Genomic DNA, 15,412 nt, shown 5'->3' on the forward strand with positions numbered 1-15,412 from the left:
TCCCTCCCTTCCCCCACCCTCTCTCTTTCTCTTGGCAGCTAGCTCAGCAAACGGTAGATGTAGCGGAAAATGGCCGCTCTGGCGAAGGGGGCGGAGGAGGAAGGGAGCCGAGCTGAACTTGAACATGACGCCTAGCGGAGAGCAGGAGAGACCCGGAGAGAGGGAGAGGGAGACGCCGGGGCTTCTCTGGGCGCCGCTAACTGCTGCCTTTGGCCCCGATCCAGCTCTCGAGCTGAAGAGGGCCCCCTCCCTTTCCCCTCCAACCTTGGAAAGATCTCCCTCTCTCCAACGCCCTCCCCTTTCTCTCTTCATCCTGCGCGTAAAAATTAACTCTCTCTCTCTCTCTGGCTAAGCGAGCTGGGCCCTGCGGCAGACTCGGCGAAGGCCGCTTCGTCAGCAGTAAGATCTTGAGCTCTGCGGAGCCCAAGGTGGACGGGAGAAGAAAGGCGCGCGCGCGCGCGTGCACACACACAGAGAGAGACACACACACCGGCTGGGCTGCAGCCTTTGCTGCACCAGACCCAGCTCCGCCCGCCCCGCACGGGAAAAGGAAAAAAAAAAAACAATTCCTCCTCGCTCTAACCTTTACCCTCCTCCGTCCATTTTCCTCCGCACACCCAACTCCAAGCCGGGTTCAGTTCTAAAAATAGACCTCTTTTAAGTGCGGCGATTTAGCCTTGGGAAGCGAAGTCGCATCAAGTTCAAAGGGGATTTCTGTCGCCTCCCCACTTCGCGCCTGGGTATTCCGCAGGGAGCCTTTGATCGAAGAGAACGATCGCTCTATTAATCGATGGCGATCGGTTTCTGTATCCCCGCGCTGCCCGCGCCTTCCTCGGATGAGCTCCGGGCTCCCCCCCCCCCCGACCCTCTCGCGCGTTTACTCTAAAGTAAAAGCTCTTTGGAACTCAACGGGACTCACAACCCCCTAGGTAAAAGCGTGCCACCCCCGACGGGCACTTCCTATGAGTCTCGAGCTGTTACGCTCAGGAACAAAAGCTCCATTGCTGTCCGTGGGAGCTTACTCCCGAGTAAACACGTGCGAGTCGGATTTGCCCTGCAGGGCCGCTGCCAACTTTAAGCTGGCTTTGCTCAATATTAAGTCGGCGGGCTGCCCAGAAGTCGGCGGTCCTGCACCCATTTACCTGGACGTAAGCCCCATGGGGCATTACTCGTGAGTAGGCACTATAGGGTCCCTTGTAGGGCCTACTCCCAGGCTAAAGTTCCAAACCAGCGGGTACTTCCTCGCGAGTAAATCTGCCTTTTGTCCCGAGTCAGGAAGTTTTTCCACGGGATGAGCCACGGTCTTTTAGAAGCTTGGAGGAATATTTATTTTTTTAAAGGGCACGATCCTCATTCGCTTACCTGGAAACTTCATGGAACTGTATGGGGCTTGCTTCTGAGCAGACACGCTTAGGATCGGGGCGGCTGCGGGGGGGGGGGGGGGAGCGCCGTGAAGTTTGCGAAGGGAGAAAGTGCCGCAGTTGGTGCGAATACTTTCCTCGCGTCGCCGCCTCTTCGAATCGCACCTCATTTCCCCCCCAAAAAAACTCATCCCAAATTCTTTGACTTTGAAGGAAATATGGAATTTTACGTGGCTGTTCTCGACAGCCGAATAATAATAATAATAATAATAATAATCCCCGCGCGCCGTGGCTTGGGTAAGCGGTGAAACTCGGTCAAACTTTTAAAAATCCGGATTGCGTGGAACACCCTCCCCCCCCAAAAAAAAAAATCGGAGTAGGAGAGAAATGAAACGGGAGGGGGAGCAGAAGAAGGTTTGAGGCTCCCATTAGTGATATAGATTTGGCTTTTGGAGTGGGGGCTAAACGCCAGCCGAGGCCAAAAAAATAAAATACTTCGTCGTTTGCAATGTGGAGCAACAATAATTGTAGGAGCTTATAGCGGGAGGATGTAGAAAAATGTTGGAATGAACGTATGAATCACAGCCCTCTCCTTCCAAAGCGAACACACCACTCAAACATTCCAGACAAACCACCCACATCAATTAATAGATATATCGAATTATCGGCATGTTTGATAGCTCACGTGAACAGTGGTTGTCTGAATGCAAGTCTGCATCTCAGTAAATGGCCCATGAGGTGATAGGTCTCTGGTTGGGGGCCCTACCTCTACAAGACTGGAAAGCGGGGCTCCTCATACACGGCTGAAGATCACCCATGCCCCAAAATAAAATAACATAAAATATAATAAATCCCTGCAGATAGAAATCTAGTTCCACAGGGACAGCCCTGTCTGTCAGTTGCAGCAAACGGGGGAGAGGCACCTCAAAGACTGGCAGTTTGGCGGAGCCAGAGGCCTTGCAGCGGCTGGAGACAGTGATTTCCTAGTTTCCCTCTTCCCCTTACCTTCCCCCAACCGCAGAATTATGGCTAAATTCTTAATGAAAGGCTACTGTATAAATCATTCTCTCATATATGGCAGTCCTGTAAACAGAGTCGAAAGTTCAGCCCTGCGGATCAAAAAACAACAACTTGATATTTCAGGGCCATATGTCCCTTTTCATAATGAGAGAGAGAACTGTTTAAATTAACTGTTTGAATTATTTTTTTACGCGCACGCGTTTCTTCCGCGCAGCTATTCAATTGCGGCATTAGAAAGTTTCCCCCTGCTCCAGCAAGCCGCTAGCCATCATTGTGACCTCATTTTACGCTTCCTATTCATCCTCCTCCTTATTTTGCGCCGGTTTCAGAAGTAAACAGGGCCGCTATTATTACCTCCAGGCGGATCCTTAACTTCCCAGGAGAGGCAGCGAACTCGCCACGCTTTGGGGAGTTTCCAAACCTTACTTAAGAAGCCGACCTCAAGTCAGAAATCATGCGCCTTTTTCATGCGTAACAGAGAGCCGGGTTATGGTTCCATTTCTACAGAAACTCACACCCCTTTTTTTAAAAGTAAAATAAAAACCCTTCCCCTTTCGCCCTTCTTTTTATTTTATTCTGCTTCCAACTGCCGGCCGTGTCCGGAACAAGAGTTTTGTGGTTCGGGGAAAGTTTGGGAGCTGAGTTAATTTTTCTTCTCTAAACGCCTGGCAGAAAGGAGCTGGGCCGCGTTTTCTCTTTTCGGGGAATGGGGGAGGAAATATCAACCTCTATCCACCTCTCCCCCGGGGTTTTTTGAGGTGGTTTTGTTTTTGTTTTGTTTTTTGACACCCCCTCCCCTTTGCAAATAAGGAGGTCAAGTTGGCCAGGAAACATAGGTCTTGTGAAATCTGCAACTGGCGAAGGGAAATGCAGGAGATTGGAGCTGTGGGATTAACTCAATCGCGCCTCTTTCTGGGATTGCGCCCTGGTGTGTGTGTTTGTGTGTGTGTGTTGGTTTGGGACACACACACACACACACACACACAGAATGAGTACCACCTTGGCCCCGCGACCGTGGTGCAGCGTGCATGGCCCTGGCACCGAAATTTGTGGGTGCCCTTAATGGGGAATTTTGTGGGTGCTCGCTGGCACCCAGAGGGTTAGATCTTGTGCTGTGGTGATCATTCCTAGCCGGTCTCTGAGAAATCTCTCTTTGTGATCTTCACGACCCTTTGCAGACAGAGCCCTGAAGCGTAGCGTGGGGGGGGGGGTGCAGGGGGGGCGGCCGCACCGGGCGCAACATCTGGGGGTTAGGGTTGGGGGCGCAAATCCACGGGTTAGGGGGCGCAAATCCACGTGTTAGGGGGCGCAAATCCATGGGTTAGGGGGCGCAAATCCATGGGTTAGGGGGCGCAAATTACTTGCCTTGCCCCGGGTGCTGACAACCCACGCTACGCCACTGCCTGAAAGAACTCCCGTTCCAAAAGAATAGGGGGGGGTCTCCTTGTTTGTTTGTTGTTGTTTTTTTGTAGGAGGGGTGTCTCCCCTTGTCGTTCGACTTGTTTGCTTGCTCGGCCGCTTTGCAGCACCTACTAAAAGTGGTTTTCCAAGGAGCGAATCATTTGACTTTCTATTCGGGGTGGGGTCTGGACAGATTTTCAAAACCCATCGACGCCGCCTCCCACCCCACAGCCCCTAATTACACGGCCCGCCCCCCTGCTCCCAAAATCCACCAACAAGGCAATTCTGTGGGTGCCTACTCGGAAGTAAAGCCCCATTGAATTCAATGGGGGGGCTTACTCTTAAGCATATATGCAGCTGAAGGCCCCGTTGAACTGAATGCCCTTCTGAGCAGTTGGCCTGAAAGGCCGCGATCCTGCGCACATCTTCCTTACCTGGAAGTAAGGCCGGCGAGACTTCGGCGCAAACATGCCCAGGCTTATGTTGAGAAACATCCTGGTTTTATTGTTACTGTTACCAGAATCAACAGCCTGCTGTTACATTAGCTTACCAAAATATGATTTTTGTTGACGCTGGCGCGGGGGCAGAAGGGAATAGAAGTTAGGAGAGAGTTGTGACTTCTTTGCCGAGAGCTAAAAACTGGGCTGGGGGCGTAGGAGGAAAGAAAAACTACTTTAAGTTTGGAATTCCCTCCTCTTCAGATGATAGGTGTCTATATACAAGCGCCCTTTCAGGTGGAAAGGCAATTGTGCGTCGCTCAGTCCTGACTTAGGAAACTTTGGGTACGCGTGCGTGTTTCGCTTCGCAAAGTGCGTGCGGAAGGTCGGTGGCAATAATGGGATTTTTTTAAAGGCGAGAGGGAGGGCGAGAGTGCTCCAGAATAGGAAGAGGCTTAGTTTAGTCCTCTCGAGAATCCCATTTCCTCGCGAAAGGTGCGCGCGAGTGGGTTGCTTCTGAGCTGAAAGCCTTGGAGACGCGATTCCTGCAGCGCGTCGTTCCCCTGTTCCAGCGATTCTCACCCAAGATCTAGAGGACTGCTGAGTCCAGCCAAGTTCTACTCGGAAGTAGAGCCTCTCAGGGGAGTGGGGAGGTCCTCTTCTCTCGGTTGGAGTAACGCCGCGCACGCCTCACGCACCCCCTTCTCGGAGGACTTGATTCTGATTTCTAAACTCTCAAAAAAAAAAACCCACACACAACCCCAAACACTCGAAGAAACAGCTGAGTTTATTTTTGGGGAGCTGTATTATTTTTTTAAAATCATATTATTTTAGCCCCCTTCCGGGTTGTGAACCTACCCCCCTTTTAAAGCCCATAAATAAATAAAATATTTTTTATTTTAAAAAAAAAATTGTAAACCTTTCCTCTTTTTTTCCGGAGACGTTGCCGGAGTCGCCGCATACGATCTCATTTCATTATATATATATTTAAATCGCCTGCGTAAAGGCACGATCTTTGGGCACGTCTCCTCGCGAGGAGGAGGAAGGCCCCCCCCCCCCCGAGTTCGACCCGACCTTTGCTCCTAGCTAAAACGTGGGTGCGGGATCGCAGCCTTCGGGTGTTTTCGTGGCAGCAGCTGTGACCCCCTACTTACTTACCCACCTACCTACCTACCTATTATTATCGCTATGAATTAACATCCCAGCTTTCCACCTTTTCTCGAAAAGCGACGCGTTAACTTTTCACCAAAGCGCATTGCATGCACGCGCCCTGTGCGCGCTACGCGTAAGGTTGGATACGATTGCAGCCCCCCCTTCTAATTTATTTATTTTTTTAAAAGTTGGATTTATATATATATAATGCTTCTCTTTCGGAGGGCTAGGCGTGCTTTCCTCTCTCTCTCCCCCCCCCCCCCCGCTCTCCCTGGTCCCACCCCCTCCCCTCGGACACCCTCCCCCCTCGCCGTCTCCTCCCCTCCCCCCGCACCGATCCATCGCCGGGAAAGAGAGAGTGAGAGTGTATGTTGGGAGAGAGGGAGAGGGAGAGTGTGAGAGGGGGAAATTGTTCCAGCCTCCGAAATGACTCAGTAACTTTTACGCTTGGAGCTGCTTTCTCAAACCTCTCTCTTCTCCCCCCCCCCCCTTAAAAAAAACCCTCCTCAACGGTTTACTCCGCGACAGCTTGGAGATGTATTCTTCACCTCTCTGCCTCGCCCAGGTAATTAAGGCCTCTTTCCTCCCCCCCCCCTCTTTTATCAGATATCTCCTTTCCACCCCCTCTCCTTCCTTCCTTCCTTCCTTCCTTCCTTCCTTTTTGCATTGCTAATTTGTATCATTTTTTTGGGGGGGGTTGAAATCTGTTTCCTCTTCGCAGCTCGGTGCCTTATTTTCTTTCTCTCACCCACCGCCCCCCTCTCAAAATCCTTTCTCTCCACACACACACACACACACCCCACCGGAGAAAAGAGTTTTGTCCATTGCAGAAAATGCGTGGCGGGGCTGCGGGCTTGTGGCGCGCGCGCGGGGGGGGGGGGGTTGGAGAGAGAGAGAAAGCGGTCTGTGCATTCGTCCGCCTCTGAGTCAGTTGAGCTTCCTAAAAGGCGCCCGATTTCTGTCAAACCCCCCCCCCTTCCCCACTTTGCAGGTCGATTGCAATAAGTTTCTATTTGTATCCTTCCCTCCTAAACCATCTCCTCCCTCCCCCCCCCGGAAAAAACCCCCACCATTCTTCCCTCCTCTTGTTGAGCCGAACTGCTCAAGTCTGGATCAGTATGAGATGTGGGGAGCAGGACGCCCCCTAATCTGCACTCCTTAGGCAGCATGGGCTGGTGGTTTGGTGACCGCAAGAACACCCTGTCTTTCCACACTGGTGTGTGTGTGTGTGATGGAATGGGTGGCTAGGGTTTTTCGGTGGGGGAGAGGAGAGGCTTAATATCAATTGTTTTCCCCAACTGTGCACCAAGTTCTGATAAGTTGGCAAAGAGAGAGGGCTGTGTATGTGTGTCTGAGAGAGCGCATTTTTGCAAGAATGCCGAGCGCATAAGTCCCAGTGTGCCGGAGTTTGCAAGGCTATTCCATGCCAGCATGCGTAGGGGTTAACTGAGTGTGCGCGCCGTAGGTTTGTAAGTATCGGTGAGCCTTTGAGTGCCCCAGAGGTCGCAAAATCCACCCCAGTGCGCCGGAACGAGTGTGCATATGCGCCGTGCACTGCTGCCATAGGCCCCCCCCCTGCATGGAAGGATGTGAACCTGCGCACATGGAAGTGAGAACGCTCGTGTGTGCCAGACAAGGCGGCGTGCAAGAGCTCAGGCGAGCGAGTGTGCAAAAAATGCGCCGTGCGCTGGTGGCACATGCCCCACATTCCTCCCTGCATGGAAGGACGTGCCCAGGAACCTGGGCACATGGAAGTGAGAACGCTTGTGTGTGCCAGACAAGAGAGAGGCAGCATGCAAGAGCACGACGGTCCGGCGCACGTGTCGCCCAGACAATAGTGTCCATGCGGGGCCCTCGTGCAAAGGCTGCCCTTCGTGAAAGCGTGCAAGCGTGCGTGAGACAGCTGATTGTGAGCGAGGGGTGTGTGTGTGTTTGTGTGTGTGTGTGTGGCTTCCTTCCTGTGCCTACCCCCCCACATGCCTGTGGCATCGATGTGCATCGGCCACCGATCTGCAACGACACTATTGCTGCACGAGGCATGAAATATTCACATGCAATGCTGTATATTTCATGGGAAAAGTCGCTGGTCGGGTTTTCCAGGCGTCATCAGAGCAAACACAGTTTTTTACATTCCTGTTATTCGGTGTCCCCACAAACCTGTCTTCCTGCGGTGCCCTCCTTGTGTTGCCAGTCACGGGATGTTGTGTGTTTTTCCTCGGCTGTTTGTTTTCTCCCTGTGTGTGTCAAAATCCACTGTGGGTTGCAGGTCTCCCTTTGGAAAGGATACAGTGTTCACCCTTCCCTCGACATGACCAGCTATAAAGTCTTTTCCCCACATGCGAGTTTTCCTTAGCGGTGAAGCGTTGCCTTATTGTGCCCGGGGCCTGATATTATTGCGGGCTCCTTCCGACTTTTGCTTTCGCGTCCCCTCCAGCGGGGCAGCCTCCCCTCCCCATCCTCCCTGATCGATTCTTGATATTTTATTTTAATTATTGAACACCCGGCCTCTCATGTAACGACTTCCTTGCTGCAAACTAAGGGTGATTCTTCTGATAAGTAACTCCTAAACAAAGCGGCATCTCACAAGAACCTTGACATCCTTTTCTATCAAGGGCATGGATTTTATTTTATTTCTAAGTGCATTTGTTGTGTGTATGTGGGAGGGGGGAATGAACTGATAGCAAACTCAAGGATTTTTCCTTCAGCGGGGAGAATTAGAATTAGGCCGCCCCAAAAACATAGAGAGGCGTTTAGAACAGACAAGGCCCGTGTTGATACAAGCTGGCCTGAGCTCTTGACAGTAGATGTGCAAAGATGTGGCCCAGCCAAGTCAAAATCTGCCCCAGTTTCAATATTCCGCTATCAGAATTCTGGACTCCCTCTTTTTTTTAAAAAAAAACAACAACCCTGTTTTTGAAAGCTTTGAGACTTAAATCTTGCCCATTGCTTGTAAATCCTTTTTGCTGGTTTTTTAAAAAAACAGCCTGGTGTTCAAAGTCCTGTCCCTGAGATCGAATAAAATGCCTGGCTTTCCGAGTTTCAGAATAAAAAAAGTGAAAGATCTTGGCTTAAATCTTCACCTTGGATCAAACACATGTGAGCCTGTGTAAAATATCAGCCAGTAGTTTCAAAACCTTGCTCTGTGATACAGTTGCAGTCATGGTTCAACAAGGTTCGTTCAGAGTTGGGTTTATTTAAGGGTTTTGTTCGTTCAAAACACCTATCCGTGTAGGAAGCTGCCCGCCGCAACCCTGTACGATGTACTTTTCTCACCGGGGGAACAGGATGGGTAATTTTGCACCAGATATGGTTTGGTACATGGGACACAGGTGGTGCTGTGGGTTAAACCGCAGAGCCTAGGACTTGCCAGTCGGAAGGTCGGCGGTTCAAATCCCCGCAATGACGGGGTGAGCTCCCGTTCCTCGGTCCCTGCTCCTGCCAACCTAGCAGTTCGAAAGCACGTCAAAGGGCAAGTAGAAAAATAGGTACCGCTTCGGCGGGAAGGTAAAGGGCGTTTCCGTGCGCTGCTCTGGTTCGCCAGAAGCGGCTTAGTCCTGCTGGCCACATGACCCGGAAGCTGTACGCCGGCTCCCTCGACCAATAAAGCGAGATGAGCACCGCAACCCCAGGGTCGGCCACGACTGGACCTAATGGCCAGGGGTCCCTTTACCTTTACCTTTATGGTTTGGTACAGTCCATCATGACGGATAACAGGCGCAGTGTAGGCTGCCCTGTGCAGAAGAGGGTACCCGTTGTATATCTGCATGAGTCTCTGCTCTAGATTGGCACTTCTTATTTTTAATCCAGGCAAAAACCAGCTCACTGTTATCAGATGGTTAGGAAACAGCGAACCAAGCACAACACTTTTTAAAAAAATGAATGTAACCGCCTTAAAGTCCCATATTTATGGAATGATGTGGGGGCCATATTTGCAACGGGGGAATATTTACGTTTTGCAAGTTTGAAATGCGGAGATGCGCTGTGGATCGCTCTCAGTTTCAGCTGCAGGGGGCCAAGGTCTAGGGCCCGAGGGCCCCCTGCCAATAAAATATTTGAGGGGGCCAGCTCCCCCCAAAGTTGACCATAGCTGTCAACGTTCCCCCTTTTTTAAGGGAAATTTATTTATTCCGAATAGGATTCCTTGCAAGAAAAGGGAAAAGTTGACAGCTATGCAATTTCCCAGTACAGTGGTACCTCGGGTTAAGTACTTAATTCGTTGCGGAGGTCCGTTCTTAACCTGAAACTGTTCTTAACCTGAAGCACCACTTTAGCTAATGGGGCCTCCTGCGGCTGCCACGTGATTTCTGTTCTCATCCTGAAGCAAAGTTCTTAACCGGAGGTAATATTTTGGGTTGGCGGAGTCTGTAACCTGAAGCATATGTAACCTGAAGCGTATGTAACCTGAGGTACCACTGTAGTGATGTATGGAAGTGAGAGCTGGACCATAAAGAAGGCTGATCGCCGAAGAATTTATGCTTTTGAATTCTGGTGCTGGAGGAGACTCTGGAGAGTCCCATGGACTGCAAGAAGATCCAACCTCTCCATTCTGAAGGAAATCAGCCCTGAGTGCTCACTGGAAGGACAGATCCTGAAGCTGAGGCTCCAAGACTTTGGCCACCTCAGGGGAAGAGAAGACTCCCTGGAGAAGACCCTGATGTTGGGAAAGATGGAGGGCACAAGGAGAAGGGGATGACAGAGGACGAGATGGTTGGACAGTGTTCTCAAAGCTACCAGCATGAGTTTGACCAAACTGTGGGAGGCAGTGGAAGACAGGAGGGCCTGGTCCAGGGCGTCACGAAGAGTCCCCCATGGTTGCTGGGAGATGCTCCTGTCTGAAACCCTAAACTGAAGGAAGATAGGCCAGGGGTCGTGGGTTCAAGCCCCATGCTGGGCGAAAGATTCCTGCATTCCAGGGGGTTGGAATAGATGACCGCTGGATCCCTTCCAGCTTTGATATAAGAAGTAGCTTTTCCCTACCGCAGTGTGAGAGATGCAGGAACGCCTCTACAGTGGTACCTTGGGTTACAGATGCTTCAGGTTACGGACTCCGCTAACCCAGAAATAGTACCTCTGGTTAAGAACTTTGCTTCAGGATGAGAACAGAAATTGCACGGCAGCAGCAGGAGACCCCATTAGCTAAAGTCTTGCTTCAGGTTAAGAACAGTTTCAGGTTAAGAACGGACCTCCGGAACGAATTAAGTTCTTAACCCGAGGTACAACTGTATTTTAGAATAGGCATTTTTTTAAATGAGGGGCAGCTCCTCTTTTTAGATCTGGGATGGGGAATGGCTCTTCTCTCATCAAGGGTAGGGGAAGCGTATATATCTGCAGATATCATTGGAGGGATGCCTCTGTTTGGAATAATAATAGTTTATAATATAATAAGAATTTATTATTTATACCCTGTGCATCTGGCTGGGTTTCCCCAGCCACTCTGGGCGGCTCCCTACAGAATATTAAAAACACGATACAACGTCAGTCATTAAAAACTTCCCTAAACAGGGCTGCCTTCAGATGTCTTCTAAAAGTCAGATAGTTGTTTGTTTCCTTGACATCTGAAGGGAGGGCGCCACCACCGAGAAGGCCCTCTGCCTGGTTCTCTGCAACCTTGCTTCTTGCAGGGAGGGAACCGCCAGAAGGCCCTCGGGAGATGGACCCAGGTGTCCGGGGTGGAGACACTCCTTCAGGTCTCCTGGGCTATTTAGGGCTTTCAAGGTCAGCACCAACACTTTGAATTGTGCTTGGAAATGTCCTGGGAGCCAATGTAGGTCTTTCAGGACCAGTGTTATATGGTCTCCACTCCCAATCACCAGTCTGGCTGCCGCATTCTGGATTAGTTGCAGTTTCTGGGTCACCTTCCAAGGTAGCCCCACATAGAGCATATTGCAGTAGTTATGACCTTTAAAGACCTATACGGCTTAAGCCCAGGCTATACGAAGAACTGTATCCTCCCGTATGAACCTGCCCTGGCTCTGAGATGTTTGGGGGTTCCCTTCTCTCGGTCCTGCCAACCTCACAGGCTTGCTTGGTTGGGGGTGCAAGACAGGGCCTTCTCTGTGGTGGCTCCTCCGAAACAACTTTGGAACTCGCTTCTGAGAGAAACCAGGCCAGCTCCTGGCTTTCCTCCCTTCGGCAAACGAAGGCCTTCCTATTCCAACAGGTGCTGTTTTGAAAGGAAAGGGCTTTCAATAGTGTTCCCATGCTTCTATTACATGCATTTTAATAGATACTGTTTTAATTTTATTAGGGTTTAATGAATGATGGCCTTTTATAGGTTTGTAGCATTTCTGCATTTTTATCTGTGGCTGTTTTAACCTCCCTGAGTCCTGATCTGGGACGTGGAGGGGGAAGGCAGGATATAAACAAAATGATGATGATGGTATTCATGTAATTAAATAGTAAAAAATGAAAATATTCCATGAATGAGGGCATCTCTTCCGAAGCCCATTGGAAGTTCAGGTGAGGTTCAGGTGATTTTCCGAGCCGATTTCTCTGTGTTTCATGCAGGAAGAGGGAGAGAGGGCCTCTGAGTGTGTACAGAGTGCATTGGCTATGTCTCTCAAAGGAAAATGAATGCTGCTTTTAAAAAGAGCCCCCCCTTCCCATTTTACTAGGGAAACTGTCTTCTAAGACAGTGTTTATCTTAACAGCTGAATTTTTTAGAAGTACTTTCATTTTTGGATGTACGCAGACACACACACACACACACACACAGAGAGACACACACACACAGACACAAACAAAAAAACACAGATTGACTCAATTTGGAGGCAATTTAAGGAATCCCCTCACCTCTGAGCATACCCAGAGTGCCACCCCCCTCCCCGCAGCCACCCAATAATACCCAACTCCGTGAATTCCGGGTAGCCAGGTTACAAGTATCCCTGAAGGAGCATCTCCAGCCCGGATACCGGGGTCCATCTCCCGAGGGCCTTCTGGGGGTTCCCTCCCTGCAAGAAGCAAGGTTACAGGGAACCAGGCGTAGGGCCTTCTCGGTGGTGGCACCCTCCCATCAGATGTCAAGGAAATAAACAACTATCTGACTTTTAGAAGACATCTGAAGGCCGCCCTGTATTGGTTTTAAATGTTTGAAGCTTTATTCTGTTTTTAATCTATTGGGAGCCGCCCAGAGTGGCTGGGGAAACCCGGCCAAATGGGTGGGGTATAAATAAACAATTATTTTTTATTATTATTTTGCCCCTTTCTCTCTTTCCATCCCCGCCCCCCAAGACACAACTTCCAACTGAGCGATTTTAAACCCTTGGCAAGGAGTTTGCGCAGAGAGATTTCTTGGGACGGGGACGTCTTCTCGCCTTCGGGAACGTCTGCCTAGCTGGCAAAGCCACAGCATCCAGACCCAAAAATAGCCCTGGCACACTCGATGCCACTCCTAGCCAGGACGACGCACTGACCTGCTTGATTTGAGTCCAGGCCCTTGATGGCAAAGTCTCTCTCTCCCCAGCTGTCTCTCAGCACCTTGGGACTTTCCCTGGGCTCAGCCACCTCCTCCCTTGATGCCGCTTTTAGAAACCTAGGTCATGATTTTGCATGTCTTCCTCCTGGGTTCCCTGACCTTCTGGTCTCTGGGTTGTGTTCGTTTGCTTGTTTACTCACAGGGGAAAACAACAACCCAGAGACACGTATCCCCTCCAATGTTTCTCCTGTGAAAATAGGGACATCCTATTCCATCCCCTCCAATGTTTCTCCCCTGAAAATTTTGTTGTTGTTTAGTCGTTTAGTTGTGTCCGACTCTTCGTGACCCCCTGGACCAGAGCACGCCAGGAACTCCTGTCTTCTGCTGCCTCCCGCAGTTTGGTCAAACTCATGCTGGCAGCTTCGAGAACACTGTCCCACCATCTCGCCCTCCATCGTCCCCTTCTCCTTGTGCCCTCCATCTTTCCCAACACCAGGGTCTTTTCCAGAGAGTCTTCTCTTCTCCTGAGGTGGCCAAAGTCTTGGAGCCTCAGCTTCAGGATCTGTCCTTCCAGTGAGCACTCAGGGCTGATTTCCTTCAGAATGGAGAGGTTGGATCTTCTTGCAGCCCATGGGACTCTCAAGAGTCTCCTCCAGCACCAGAATTCAAAAGCATCCATTCTTCGGCCATCAGCCTTCTTGATGGTCCAGCTCTCACTTCCATACATGAGCTATACCCAAGACGGACAGGTCATAGTGGAGAGTTTTGACCAAACGTGATCCCCCTGGAGCAGGAACCGGCAAACGACTCCAGTATGCCTGCCAAGAAAACTCCATGGACAAAGACAACAGGCATATATAACGTATAATATTACCCAAATATTCCAGTTCACATTTTAAGCTCAAGTTCACATTTTAAGCTCAGATGAGTTCCCTTTGCTTTAAACCAGGGGTGTCCAACTTCCAAGAGTTTGCGATCTACTCCCACTATAGATAAACTGACAATGATGTTCTGGATTGGCCAGAGTTTTTGAGGGGTTTTTTTGGGAGGGAGGGGTGGTTGGACAGGCCTACTGTAAACAAACAAAACAAACAAAAAATGCAGATCTCCTTGGTAGAGTATAACCGTTTATCATGGAACATTCCTAAAACCGAGCTTATCTCGTGAGCCACATAAGACAAAAAAACAACAACACCACACACACACAAACACAGCTAACCATGAGGACATAAAGTAAAATATTATAAGGATGGGGGCTGTAGCTAGTCTGGTGCCCACTATAACCAGAGTTCCCCTTTCATGGATCACTGTCTTGCCGTGGTGAAGGGGCTTGAATAACTCAGAGAAGCTATGAGCCATGCCTGCAGGGCCACCCAAGATGGACAGGTCATAGTGGAGAGTTTTGACCAAACGTGATCCACATGGAGCAGGAACCGGCAAGCCACTCCAGTATCCCTGCCAAGAAAACTCCATGGACAAAGACAACAGGCATATAAAAGTTATGACGCTGGAAGATGAGCTCCTCAGGTCAGAAGGCATCCAACATGCTACTGAGGAAGAGCGGAGGACAAGTACAAGTAGATTCAGAGCTGATGAAGCGGCTGGGCCAAAGCCGAAAGGACGCTCAGCTGCGGATATGCCTGGAAGCGAAAGGAAAGTCCAATGCTGTACAGAAAAATATTGCATAGGAAGCTACCAGCATGAGTTGGACCAAACTGCGGGAGGCAGTGGAAGACAGGAGGGCCTGGTGTGCTTCAGTCCAGGGGGTCACGAAGAGGCGGACACGGCTAAACAACTCAACAACAACAACATAACCAGAGTTCATTGAACAACATGAAACAGACGCGAATATTCGTTTCCTCCTTTCCCCCCTCGCTTTGGCCAATTTTGCTCTATTTCCCCTCTCCATCCTCCCTAAAGGTAGAGGGAACCCCTGAACCATCAGGTCTAGTCGTGGCCGACTCTGGGGTTGCGGCACTCATCTCGCTTTACTGGCCGAGGGAGCCGGAGTACAGCTTCCGGGTCATGTGGCCAGCAGGACTAAGCTGCTTCTGGCGAACCAGAGCAGCGCACGGAAATGCCGTTTACCTTCCTGCCAGAACGGTACCTATTTATCTACTTGCACCTTGATGTGCTTTCAAACTGCTAGGTTGGCAGGAGCAGGGACCGAGCAACGGGAGCTCACCCCGTCATAGCGGGGATTCGAACCGCCGACCTTCTGATCGGCAAGTCCTAGGCTCTGTGGTTTAACCCACAGCGCCACCCGCATCCCCTCCATCCTCCCTAGTAAGGGGTATTTAAGGTCAAGAGCGGGGCAGGCTGCTTTGAAGATCCTACCCCTCCCTTTCCTTTCCTAGTGAAAGTTGTGTCCAGGGCATCTGGTCAGCAGACGGGGAAGTCAGAACGAACGCAGTCCAAGCGGGAAGGAGGGAGGGAGAGCGAAGCGAGAAGGAGGAAGGGTATTTCCAAAGAAAGGGCCCAGTGTTTTCTTTGAACAATGCTCAGCAACAAGACTGGGGGAGGCTGGAAGAAAAAAAGTTGTGCAATCTTATCTCTGCCCTTCTCCTTTCTGCACACACTCCCTCCCTCTCCTTTTCAATCCCGCCCCGTAACTCCCGGGCCAAGTC

General features: G+C 50.5%; 1 protein-coding gene across 3 annotated transcripts in view; it reads left to right on the plus strand.

Annotated features, from left to right (window-relative positions):
• NFIC (nuclear factor I C) overlaps positions 1-15,412 on the plus strand; it is a 96,842-nt gene that overhangs the window by 1,923 nt on the left and 79,507 nt on the right. For 2 of the 3 annotated variants that reach the window (XM_079960731.1, XM_079960734.1), the window contains exon 1: positions 5,720-5,936. The exons of the other annotated variant lie outside the window; for it this stretch is intronic. In XM_079960731.1, the coding sequence (XP_079816857.1) occupies positions 5,907-5,936 (30 nt within the window). In that variant the 5' untranslated portion in view covers positions 5,720-5,906. Of the gene's footprint in view, positions 1-5,719; positions 5,937-15,412 lie in introns of those variants that run through there. 3 annotated transcript variants of the gene reach the window in all.

The sequence above is a fragment of the Podarcis cretensis genome (genome assembly GCF_951804945.1).
Source record: "Podarcis cretensis genome assembly, chromosome: 18".
In the NCBI taxonomy this organism is placed as follows: domain Eukaryota; kingdom Metazoa; phylum Chordata; class Lepidosauria; order Squamata; family Lacertidae; genus Podarcis; species Podarcis cretensis.